Source organism: Microcaecilia unicolor, chromosome 14, assembly GCF_901765095.1.
Source record: "Microcaecilia unicolor chromosome 14, aMicUni1.1, whole genome shotgun sequence".
Taxonomy (NCBI): domain Eukaryota; kingdom Metazoa; phylum Chordata; class Amphibia; order Gymnophiona; family Siphonopidae; genus Microcaecilia; species Microcaecilia unicolor.
The window spans coordinates 51,728,505-51,741,298 of record NC_044044.1 but is presented as its reverse complement, the minus strand read 5'-3'; the positions used below and the strand labels follow the sequence as shown (position 1 = coordinate 51,741,298).

General features: G+C 50.9%; 1 protein-coding gene across 2 annotated transcripts in view; it reads left to right on the top strand.

Annotated features, from left to right (window-relative positions):
* The window catches only part of USP21 (ubiquitin specific peptidase 21), a 122,901-nt gene that overhangs the window by 85,539 nt on the left and 24,568 nt on the right, over positions 1–12,794 (top strand). For both annotated transcript variants that reach the window (XM_030187823.1, XM_030187822.1), the window contains exons 9-10: positions 6,120–6,223; positions 6,604–6,690. In XM_030187823.1, coding sequence (XP_030043683.1) covers positions 6,120–6,223; positions 6,604–6,690 — 191 coding nt within the window. The remainder of the gene's footprint in view (positions 1–6,119; positions 6,224–6,603; positions 6,691–12,794) is intronic.

Below are 12,794 nucleotides of genomic sequence, written 5' to 3'. Positions count from 1 at the left end.
TATGTCACGGCTCATAATGTTAGAGCCATGGCTGCGTCAGTGGCTCACTTAAAGTCAGCCTCCATCCTATATAATAATTCTCACCTCCAACGTTCTAATCTTGCTGCCTGTGTCCATGGCTCCTTTGGAGTTGCTGAGCTAGGCTCCGTAGTCAGGCTGGCGTCACCGTTGCAATTATGCTGGGAACTTCAGAACCCGCGAAAATAAGAAAAAAAAACATTCTACGCCGCAGAGCTGATCCATGTTCAGCGACCCTCCTCACTCCCCTGCCCCCCCCTGCAGCCACCCATGTCAGCGACCCTCCTCTCCCCTGCCCCCCTGCAGCCACCCATGTCCAGCGACCCTCTTCTCTCCCCTGCCCACCCTGCAGCCACCCATGTCCAGTGACCCACCTCTCTCCCCTGCCCAACCTGCAGCCACCCATGTCCAGCGACCCTCCTCTCTCTCCTGCCCACCCTGCAGCCACCCATGTCCAGCGACCCTCCTCTCTCCCCTGCCCCCCCTGCAGCCACCCATGTCCAGCGACCCTCCTCTCCCCCTGCCCCCCCCTGCAGCCACCCATGTCCAACGACCCTGCTCTCTCACCTGCCTCCCCTCCAGCCACCCAGGTTGTGTAGCGAATTCTTCGGGGCAGGCAAGAAAGATCCCCGGTCCTGCCTGCACGCTGCTAGCGCTGACCCTCTCCCGCTGCCGGATCGCTGTTCAAAATGGCCGCCGACACAAGGGCGGCCTCCAAGACTACAGCAGAAGTCTCGCGAGTCTGCCATTGGAAGTCTCGGCGGCCATTTTGAACAGTGATCCGTCAGCGGGGGAGGGTCAGTGCCAGCAGCGGGCAGGCAGGACTGGAGCTCTTTCCTGCCTGCCCAGAAGAATTCGCTACACAACCTGGGTGGCTGGAGGGAGAGGCAGGTGAGAGAGCAGGGTCGTTGGGCATGGGTGGCTGGAGGGGGGGCGGGGGGAGAGAGGGTCACTGGACATGGGTGGCTGCAGGGGGGGGGCAAGGGCAGAGGAAGGTCGCTGGACATGGGTGGCTGCAGGGGGGGCAGGGGTGAGGGGGGTCCTGAGACCAGAGAGGTGGGGGTGGAAGGGGGTCCTCAGACCATAAAGGGGGGGAGGGGCGTCCTGAGAGAGGGGGGTGGGGCACACACTCACTCACTCTCTTTCTCTCACATACACTCTCTCTGACACGCTCTGTCTATCACACTCTATCTCTCTGTCACACACACACAGTCTCACACACACAGACACTCTGTCTCTCACACACACTCTCTCTCACACAAACACACAAACGCGCACACACACTCTGTCTCTCTCTCATTCTCTCTCTGACACACACACTCCAGCTCTCACACACACTCTCTCTCAAACATACACTCTGAGGAAAACCTTGCTAGCGCCCGTTTCGTATCTGACAGAAACGGGCCTTTTTTACTAAGAGATTTGCAAGGCTGCAACGTGGTCATCAGTCCACACATTCACATCTCACTACTGCCTTCAGCAGGATACCCAACGCAATAGTCAGTTTGGGCAGTCAGTGCTGCAGAATCTGTTCGGGGTTTAGAATCCAACTCCACCCTCCTAGACCCATTTATGTTCTGTTCCAGGCTGCACTCTCACTTCGTTGTGTTTCTTTTCAGGTCAATCTCTGTTATGTTCTCGCCGTTGCGAGGCCCAATTGACTACTCTTCATTGTTTTGAGTGAGCTTGGATGCTAGGGATACCCCTTGTGTGATGATATCCAGCCTGCTTGTCCTCGGAGAAAATGAAGATACATACCTGTAGCAGGTATTCTCCAAGGACAGCAGGCTGGATATCATCACAACCCACCCTCCTCCCCTTTGGAGTTGCTCTTCGTCATCTAGTTTTGCTTGTTATATAACTGAGGGAAGCGCGCGGGCGTCGCCGGCGGGAAGTTACTCGCGCATGCACGATGCGTTGTCCCCGTGCGACCCATGCTGTTCTAGAGCTTTATAAAAGTTTTTTTTAAGATCCGGTCTCCTGGGCTGTCGCGGATGACGACCCATGCGTGATGATATCCAGCCTGCTGTCCTCGGAGAATACCTGCTACAGGTATGTATCTTCATTTTTTTGCCATAATTACTCTCTGCCGGTTCTGATCCTCCGTTCTGCGCCCGACGCGGTAACCCTTTCCACCACTACCATTGTGTCTGTGAGGGCCAATTCCTTAGCTAGCCAATCTTCCAGCCAAGTTGCTAGGTTCCGCTCAGGAATTTTTTCTGTTAAGCCCACTATACGCAAGTTGTTGCTGCGTGAGCGATTTTCAAGATCTTCCAGTTCACTCATATGCTCCTTTAGTTGCTAGTTGAGACTCGCTATGTCCAGAACATACACGTGGGAGTCATCCTCCAGAGCCGAAACCCTAGCTTATAAATCCCCCGTTCGGCCACCCCAAACCGTCCAGCATCGTTTGAAACAAATCCAGCTTTTGATCCATCATTGCCCACTTTGGCTCCCAGGCTCTCTCTACCGCCGATGTTAGCTGCAGGAGCTGGGTGTCTGTAAAGGCCGCCGACGGCAAGGGAGGATCTTCCGCCATCTTGGCCTCCACATTGCCAGGTTTACTTTTTTCTTTTTTAACAGCCTTATGCGCCATCTCAGCAGGTAATTTGTTCAAATATTTGTCCATGAAGAAATAGCCCGCTACCATCCAGTGCTAAGCAATGAATATGGTGCATCAATTAAGACGATAGGGAGGCGAGGGCCCCGGAGCTTTAGCAAGACGCTGTTGTTCAGCTCATAGCATCATGTGATCCCTTCTATTATTTTATTTGTTTATCAAATTTATATCGCACCTATCCATGACATCTAAGCAGGTTACAATTCATACTCATAAAGGTTTAAAGCAAACTAAGACTAATACATGTAGTACAATACAAACAAAGCATAAACATAAGCAAATCTAAAAGGAAATAAAAAATCAGCATAAAATTGACATTAATCAACCGAATGCCTCATGAAACAACAGTTTTTAACTTTTTTCTAAACATCAGTAATGAGGTAATCTGACGCATTTCTAAAGGAAGAGTATTCCACATAGTTGGTCCCACTACAAAGAATATACAGTACGAGCACAACATTCATCAAGATGAACTTGAAGAAAAGAAGGAACATCTAGAAGGCAATGACTTTGTGATCTCAAATCCCTTGAGAGACGATAAATTTTGAGACTTTGGGCAATGGTTAATGGAGCTTCATTAAGTAAGGCTTTAAAAACCAACTTCAAAATTTAAAACTTTAATACACCAAAAAAATAGGCAACCAATGAAGCTTCACAGTGTCTTGGGCAGTAGCTGCCACTGACATTGTAAAGCAGTGACATAGTCTTTGTGTCATACGTGTGCGAGGCACTATAGGCTCCATGTGGCTGCTCAAGCAGATGCTGCCTCTGGTGCTGTATCTCTTCAAGCAGAATTTCAGTCCCACCCTTCTTAAGGATAGCTTTTCTATATCCCACAGGTTCTATACTGGTCTGGTAAAAATGCTAAGGAAGGAGAAATTATGTTACCTTAGTCTTACCAGACTAGTCCAGTGATCCTCCCAAACATTCTGTATATACTCAGATTTCATATTGTGTTAGTTCTGCTGATATTTTGATATTTTAAGTCAAAGTATATTGTTAATTATGCAGTTCAAAAGAAAGGGGAAAGCCTACTTTCCATTGCTTTATCATTCAAAATACTGAAGACCTGAGGCTGCACGGTGTTCTTATAGGGCAGAGTCCATGCATCTTTGATTTTTGTCTCTATCTGTTGGTTGGTGGTTATAACCCACAGGTTCTGGACTGGTCTGGTAGGACTAAAGGAAAGAAAATTTAACAGGTAAGCATAATTTCTCCTTAGGTTTAAGTGGGTCAAGATGTCAATACGGTACTTGGTAGTACAAGTGGTTACCAAGTAGGAGTGGTATTTCAGTGGAGGTCTTAAGGGGAACCCAGACAGTGAGTTAAGCTGGAACACAGGACAGTGGGGGAGATACCAGTTCAGGAATTAGTGTGGATGCTCAGACTGGGGAATAAAATAGAGGAAATTCGGATTCACTTCTCACTGGAACCATGCTGAAGGCAAGGAAAATGGTAGAAAAGCAACTGTTAGGAGGGAAAAGGGTTTCAGGACCCACCTCCATTTATTTTAATGATCATTTCCTACTGGGTAGAATATATGAGATAATTGGGAAATGGAGACAGGAAGATTTACTACAGCTTACGTCAACTACTAGAAAATAGGAGAGTAGGTCATGCAATTTGAGGCAGCGAAAGGAAAATATGGACTTAATGTGAATGATCGATATTTTGATGTGCAAGTATTGCATTATATTATAGCATGCCCAAATAATGAGGACTTCAAGAAGCAGAAGACCCCCTTTTAAAATATTATATGGCACAGCTAAGAGTAATAAAAGATTACTATCAGAACTATATAGAATGATTGTCCAGGGTGAGGACTTCCTGTTTCCACATAATGAAGACATGGGACTTAGATTTCAGTAGCAAAATGGGAGAAGGAATGGTCACAGATTTATCACACTTTGAAACTATTGTCAATGTCAGTAAATATAATCAAGAATGGCTATAAAATGCTATTTTGAACATACCTTATACCCCCAAAAATTAAACAGATGAACACTGATCCTTGCTGGCAGGGCTATGGACAGTGTGGTGTGTTTTTATTTTATTTTTGTTACATTTGTACCCCGCGCTTTCCCACTCATGGCAGGCTCAATGCGGCTTACATATTCTATACAGGTACTTATTTGTACCTGGGGTAGTGGAGGGTTAAGTGACTTGCCCAGAGTCACAAGGAGCTGCCTGTGCCTGAAGTGGGAATCAAACTCAGTTCCTTAGTTCCCCAGAACCAAAGTCCACCACCCTAACCACTAGGCCACTCCTCCACTGTTGCTACTATTTGAGATTCTACATGGAATGTTGCTATTCCAACATTCCATGTAGAAGTCGGCCCTTGCAGATCACCAATGTGGCCGCGCAGGCTTCTGCTTCTGTGAGTCTGACGTCCTGCACGTACGTGCAGGACGTCAGACTCACAGAAACAGAAGCCTGCGCAGCCTTCTACATGGAATGTTGCTAGTGGAATAGCAACATTCCATGTAGAATCTCCAATAGTAGCAACATTCCATGTAGAATCTCCAATAGTATCTATTTTATTTTTGTTACATTTGTACCCTGCGCTTTCCCACTCATGGCAGGCTCAATGCGGCTTACATGGGGCAATGGAGGGTTAAGTGACTTGCCCAGAGTCACAAGGAGCTGCCTGTGCCTGAAATGGGAATCGAACTCAGTTCCTCAGTTCCCCAGGACCAAAGTCCACCACCCTAACCACTAGGCCACTCCTCCTGTTTCATGTTATTCTTATGAAGTGTTATATATGTTTTTCTGTTATCCACTCAGAATGGTAGATGATGTGGGCTAAAATAATGTAAAATAAATATATGTGATAGGATTTTCACATGTTCAGAGAATGTGGGACTTAGCATGGGAATAAACTGGAGAATGCAAGGGGATGTTGAGGATGGATTGATCCTTATATGTGTCTGCTGAATTTGATGCCTCCAAATATGGAAGAGGGAGTAGGGAAATTGGTGAAAATATGGTATGTAGGGTACAAATGAAAATAGCAAAGAGGTAGAAATCTAAATATACACCTGGGCGAGTGGATACTGTGAAATGGAAAAACCAGAAAATGTATGCTGCTTTCTTTTTCATTGTTGCTTCTTCAGTGAACTACCCCCCCCCCCCCCCCCATTTAAACAGTGATGTTCTTTAAGAGGACCATTCACCCAGCAACCCCCCTGTCCACCATCCAACTTCAAACACAGGCTCTCTAGACTCTTCAAAACTTAAAACATTCTTTTCCCCAAGCTCTTCAGTCATTAGTGGAAAGGGTACCAAAGTCTTCTGAATGCTTAATAGTTAGAGCAGCAGGCTGAGAATCGGGGAAGCAGGGTTCAGATCCCTCTGCCACCGCTTGAGATCTTAGACAAGTCACTTAAGCCTCCATTGCTTCAGTACAATTGGAAGAATAGGAGTTATATGTTTAAATAGAAAATGGACAGACCATTTACTTTTTCTTCTTCCCTCCTCCTAGATCTCTTTGTTGGCCAGTTGAAAAGCTGCCTTAAGTGTCAATCTTGTGGCTATCGTTCCCCCACCTTTGAAGTTTTCTGTGATATCTCGCTTCCAATTCCAAAGGTATAGTGCCTTCTAATGTGTGTAACCTGTGTGCATATACAGAGCTTCAGATCAGGTCATTGTCTGAGGAGGTGTGCAGATAACTGTTCTTTCTGCTAATTAGAGCACCTTTTGACTGCATGTCCGGCTAGGCCAGGAGACCTCACTGGAGTGCTGAACTGAAATGGAAATAGCTCCTCCTCTGAGAGGTGCTGGCATAACAACAGCACTTTATGAGACAGTGAAGTATCAGGACAACAGCAGCCCTCTCAAAGCATGTGAGAAGACTATATCTGCCTCTAGAGAGGCACAGGATCTTGAAAGGAAACCTTGGGTAAAAGGATATGAAACGAGAAGTCTGTTTATAGATGTCAACACCATTCTCTATCCTCTATTTGCAGAAAGGTTTCACAGGTGGAAAGGTGTCCCTCCTAGACTGCTTTACCCTTTTCACAAAAGAAGAGGAGCTGAATTCAGAAAATGCACCAGTAAGTTTCCCATGGCAGGATGCACTTAGGGGGCTCAGCAATGGATATGTTTGGCACTGTTGAATGCAGCAGACCTGGCTTGTGGTTGCCTAGGGCGGCAGCGAGCAGCAAAACAGTAGGTCAGAGCTTCCACAATACCTGCATTTGGGGTCATGACATGGGTGGGCTCTCCATAGGTGCATCATTATTCACCTTCACGGGGGCTCACACAATTTTATTTGGCTGCAATCATGGGGGTCACAGGCACAAAAAGATTGGGAAGCATTGCAATAGGCCTGACAGACAGACACACTCAAAGAGCCATCAATGCATACTTTACCTGCAGGGAGGAGTGAGCAATTTTTAAATAGTCCATTTACCTAGGTAAAGTGCTTTTGGAAATTGCCCTCATTTTGGCCTTTTATCTCTGATTTTAAAGACATTTTTTCAGTTCATTTCACACACATTGTTTTAATAAAAAAAATGTTAACATGCACTGTACCATATGTTACATTGATTTCTCCGAGGACAAGCAGGCTGCTTGTTCTCACTGATGGGTGACGTCCACGGCAGCCCCTCCAATCGGAAACTTCACTAGCAAAGTCCTTTGCTAGTCCTCGCGCGCCCGCGCGCACCGCGCATGCGCGGCCGTCTTCCCGCCCGAAACCGGCTCGAGCCGGCCAGTCTTCTTTTGTCCGCACTCGGTACGGTCGTTTTTTCGCCGTGTCGAGCCCCGGAAAGTCGACCTCGCGCGTCCAAAGTTTTTTTGAGCGTGTTTTTTCTTCGGAAAAGCTTTCTTCTAGTGCGGGAAGTGCTCCGGAAACCCTCCCCGGGTTTCGTGTCAATCCTCCCCGTACTTCCAGCTTTTTGCCCCGATAAGTTTTCTTTCGTCGTCGGGGTAGGCCTCTTTCGGCCTCGGTCGAGATTTTTCTCCCTCTAAATTTTGGTGCTTCAATTTTCGCCATTTCGGCTTTTGATTTCGCCGGCGTGATTTTTCCGCCCATGACATCGAAGCCTTCCAGCGGCTTCAAGAAGTGCACCCAGTGCGCCCGGGTTATCTCGCTCACTGATCGACACTCGTCGTGTCTTCAGTGTCTGGGGGCTGAGCACCGCCCTCAGAACTGCAGTCTGTGTTCCCTGCTTCAAAGGCGGACTCAGGTAGCGAGACTAGCCCAGTGTTCTCGGGCTCTTCGTCGGCATCGGCACCGGGATCTTCGAGTGCATCGACGTCGTCAGCGTCCAGACCATCTTCCTCGGCCGCCCTTGCATCGAGTGCATCGAGGCATCGGGCCTCTGCATCGGCGCCGAGACATCGGATAGCTGCATCGACGTCGGTGGTACCGGGACCTCGTCTCCTGATGTCGTCGGACGGTGGTGCATCGAGTGGAGTGCAGGTGAGGGCTGTCCATTCCCCTGCTGGTGGCGGTGAGCCCTCGGGTGGGTCTCCTCCTACCCTGAGGGCTCCTGCGGTACAGCCCCCCCGAGATCGACCCTCTTCGGTCTCGGCCCCGAGGAAGCGACGGATGGATTCTACGTCCTCCTCGTCGGTGCCGGGGAGCTCCGGTGACATGCTTCGGAAGAAATCGAAGAAGCATCGACACCGGTCTCCTCCCCGTGTCGGCACCGAGAGCTCTGGGTCGCCGAGGGATTCGGCACCCAGCAGGCATCGGCACCGAGAGGACCGCTCACCCTCTGTTCAAGAGGTGTCGATGCGCTCCACTCTGGACAGCCCGGAACAGCCTCCTCGCCCGGAACAGGTTCTGACGTCGACGCCTGCATCGACCTCTCAGCCTTTTTCTGCAGCCACTCTGAACGAGAGCCTCCGGGCCGTTCTCCCAGAGATTCTGGGAGAGCTGTTGCGCCCTACCCCTCCGGTACCGGCGGTGCTTGCGCCTCCGGTACCGTCGAGCGTGGCGCCGGCTGGCCCATCGCCCAGGTTGAGGTCCCCGACGTCGGTACCGCGTGCGGTACCGACCGCGGCCACCTCCCAGGAGGGCTCCCCGACTACGTCGGCGGAGGGAGCTTCGCCGATGCGGCCGAGGGAGTCTTCCTCTCGACGCCCCCGTCGTGGACGTGGTTCCACTGAGTCGAGCAGGGCGAGGTTGCAGACACAGGTTCGGGAACTTGTGTCTGACACCGAGGGTGAGGCCTCGTGGGAGGAAGAGGAAGACCCCAGATATTTCTCTGACGAGGAGTCTGAGGGTCTTCCGTCTGATCCCACTCCCTCTCCTGAAAGGCAGCTTTCTCCTCCTGAGAGCCTGTCTTTCGCTTCCTTTGTCCGGGAGATGTCTACGGCCATCCCCTTCCCGGTGGTTGTGGAGGACGAGCCCAGGGCTGAAATGTTTGAGCTCCTGGACTATCCTTCTCCACCTAAGGAAGCGTCCACTGTTCCCTTGCACCATGTCCTAAAAAAGACATTGCTTGCGAACTGGACAAAACCCTTAACTAATCCCCACATTCCCAAGAAGATCGAGTCCCAGTACCGGATCCATGGGGACCCAGAGCTGATGCGCACTCAGTTGCCTCATGACTCTGGAGTTGTGGATTTGGCCCTAAAGAAGGCTAAGAGTTCTAGGGAACATGCTTCGGCGCCCCCGGGCAAGGACGCTAGAACCTTAGACTCCTTTGGGAGGAAGGCCTACCATTCCTCTATGCTCGTGTCCAAGATCCAGTCTTACCAGCTCTACACGAGCATACACATGCGGAACAATGTGCGGCAGTTGGCGGGCTTGGTTGATGCTCTTCCCCCCGAGCAAGCCAAGCCTTTTCAGGAGGTGGTCAGGCAGCTGAAGGCGTGCAGAAAATTCCTGGCCAGAGGAGTTTATGACACTTTTGATGTTGCGTCCAGGGCCGCTGCTCAAGGTGTGGTGATGCGCAGGCTCTCATGGCTGCGTGCCGCCGACCTGGAGAATAGACTCCAGCAGCGGATTGCGGACTCGCCTTGCCGTGCGGACAATATTTTTGGCGAAAAAGTTGAACAGGTGGTAGAGTCTCTCCACCAGCGGGACACTGCATTCGACAAGTTCTCCCGCCGGCAGCCTTCAGCCTCTACCTCTACAGGTAGACGATTTTTCGGGGGAAGGAAGACTGTTCCCTACTCTTCTGGCAAGCGTAGGTACAATCCTCCTTCCCGACAGCCTGCGGCCCAGGCTAAGCCCCAGCGCGCTCGCTCTCGTCAGCAGCGTGCGACTCAGCAAGGCCCCGCGGCTCCCCAGCAAAAGCAAGGGGCGAGCTTTTGACTGGCTCCAGCAGAGCATAGCCGACATCCAAGTGTCCGTGCCGGGCGACCTGCCAGTCGGAGGGAGGTTGAAAGCTTTTCACCAAAGGTGGCCTCTCATAACCTCCGATCAGTGGGTTCTGCAAATAGTCCGGCAGGGATACACCCTCAATTTGACATCAAAACCTCCAAATTGTCCACCGGGAGCTCAGTCTTACAGCTTCCAACACAAGCAGGTACTTGCAGAGGAACTCTCCGCCCTTCTCAGCGCCAATGCGGTCGAGCCCGTGCCATCCGGGCAAGAAGGGCTGGGATTCTATTCCAGGTACTTCCTTGTGGAAAAGAAAACAGGGGGGATGCGTCCCATCCTAGACCTAAGGGCCCTGAACAAATATCTCGAAAAAGAAAAGTTCAGGATGCTTTCCCTGGGCACCCTTCTCCCCATGATTCAGCAAAACGATTGGCTATGCTCTCTGGACTTGAAGGATGCCTACACACACATCCCGATACTGCCAGCTCACAGACAGTATCTGCGATTTCAGGTGGGCACACGCCACTTCCAGTACTGTGTGCTACCCTTTGGGCTCGCCTCTGCGCCCAGGGTGTTCACAAAGTGCCTAGCTGTGGTAGCAGCGGCACTCCGCAGGCTGGGAGTGCACGTGTTCCCATATCTCGACGATTGGCTGGTAAAGAACACATCAGAGGCAGGAGCCCTGCAGTCCATGCGGATGACTATTCGCCTACTGGAACTACTGGGGTTTGTGATAAATTATCCAAAGTCCCACCTTCTCCCAGCGCAGAGACTCGAATTCATAGGAGCTCTGCTGGATTCTCGGACGGCTCGCGCCTATCTCCCAGAGACGAGAGCCAACAACTTGTTGTCCCTCGTCTCGTGGGTGCGAGCGTCCCAGCAGATCACAGCTCGGCAGATGTTGAGATTGCTGGGCCACATGGCCTCCACAGTTCATGTGACTCCCATGGCCTGCCTTCACATGAGATCTGCTCAATGGACCCTGGCCTCTCAGTGGTATCAGGCCGCAGGAGGTCTAGAGGACGTGATCCACCTGTCCACAAGTTTTCTCGACTCCCTGTATTGGTGGACGATTTGCTCCAATTTGACTCTGGGACGTCCCTTCCAAATTCCTCAGCCACAAAAAGTGCTGACCACGGATGCGTCCCTCCTGGGATGGGGAGCTCATGTCGATGGACTCCACACCCAAGGAAGCTGGTCCCTCCAGGAACGCGATCTGCAGATCAATCTTCTGGAGTTACGAGCGATCTGGAACGCTCTGAAGGCTTTCAGAGATCGGCTGTCCCACCAAATTATCCAAATTCAGACAGACAACCAGGTTGCCATGTACTATGTCAACAAGCAGGGGGGCACCGGATCTCGCCCCCTGTGTCAGGAAGCCGTCAGCATGTGGCTCTGGGCTCGCCGTCAAGGCATGGTGCTCCAAGCCACATATCTGGCAGGCGTAAACAACAGTCTGGCCGACAGGTTGAGCAGGATTATGCAACCTCACGAGTGGTCGCTCAACTCCCGAGTGGTGCGTCAGGTCTTCCAAGCGTGGGGCACCCCCTTGGTAGATCTCTTCGCATCTCGAGTGAACCACAAAGTCCCTCAGTTCTGTTCCAGGCTTCAGGCCCACGGCAGACTGGCATCGGATGCCTTCCTCCTGGATTGGGGGGAGGGCCTGCTGTATGCTTATCCTCCCATCCCTCTGGTGGGGAAGACTTTGTTGAAACTCAAGCAAGACCGAGGCATCATGATTCTGATTGCTCCCTTTTGGCCGCGTCAGATCTGGTTCCCTCTTCTTCTGGAGTTGTCCTCCGAAGAACCGTGGAGATTGGAGTGTTTTCCGACCCTCATCACACAGGACGAAGGGGCGCTTCTGCATCCCAACCTCCAGTCGCTGGCTCTTACGGCCTGGATGTTGAGGGCGTAGACTTTGCCTCTTTGGGTCTGTCAGAGGGTGTCTCCCGCATCTTGCTTGCTTCCAGGAAAGATTCCACTAAGAGGAGTTACTTCTTCCATTGGAGGAGGTTTGCCGTCTGGTGTGACAGCAAGGCCTTAGATCCTCGCTCTTGTCCTACACAGACCCTGCTTGATTACCTTCTGCACTTGTCTGAGTCTGGTCTCAAGACCAACTCCGTAAGGGTTCACCTTAGTGCGATTAGTGCATACCATTACCGTGTGGAAGGTAAGCCGATCTCAGGACAGCCTTTAGTTGTTCGCTTCATGAGAGGTTTGCTTTTGTCAAAGCCCCCTGTCAAGCCTCCTACAGTGTCATGGGATCTCAATGTCGTTCTCACCCAGCTGATGAAACCTCCTTTTGAGCCACTGAATTCCTGCCATCCGAAGTACTTGACCTGGAAGGTCATTTTCTTGGTGGCAGTTACTTCGGCTCGTAGAGTCAGTGAGCTTCAGGCCCTGGTAGCCCAGGCCCCTTACACCAAATTTCATCACAACAGAGTAGTCCTCCGCACTCACCCTAAGTTTCTGCCAAAGGTCGTGTCGGAGTTCCATCTGAACCAGTCAATTGTCTTGCCAACATTCTTTCCCCGTCCTCATTCCTGCCCTGCTGAGCGTCAGCTGCACACATTGGACTGTAAGAGAGCATTGGCCTTCTATCTGGAGCGGACACAGCCCCACAGACAGTCCGCCCAATTGTTTGTTTCTTTTGATCCCAATAGGAGGGGAGTGGCTGTAGGAAAACGCACCATATCCAATTGGCTAGCAGATTGCATTTCCTTCACTTACGCCCAGGCGGGGCTGGCTCTTGAGGGTCATGTCACGGCTCATAATGTTCGAGCCATGGCTGCGTCGGTAGCCCACTTGAAGTCAGCCTCCATTGAAGAAATTTGCAAAGCTGCGACGTGGTCATCTGTCCACACATTCACATCTCAT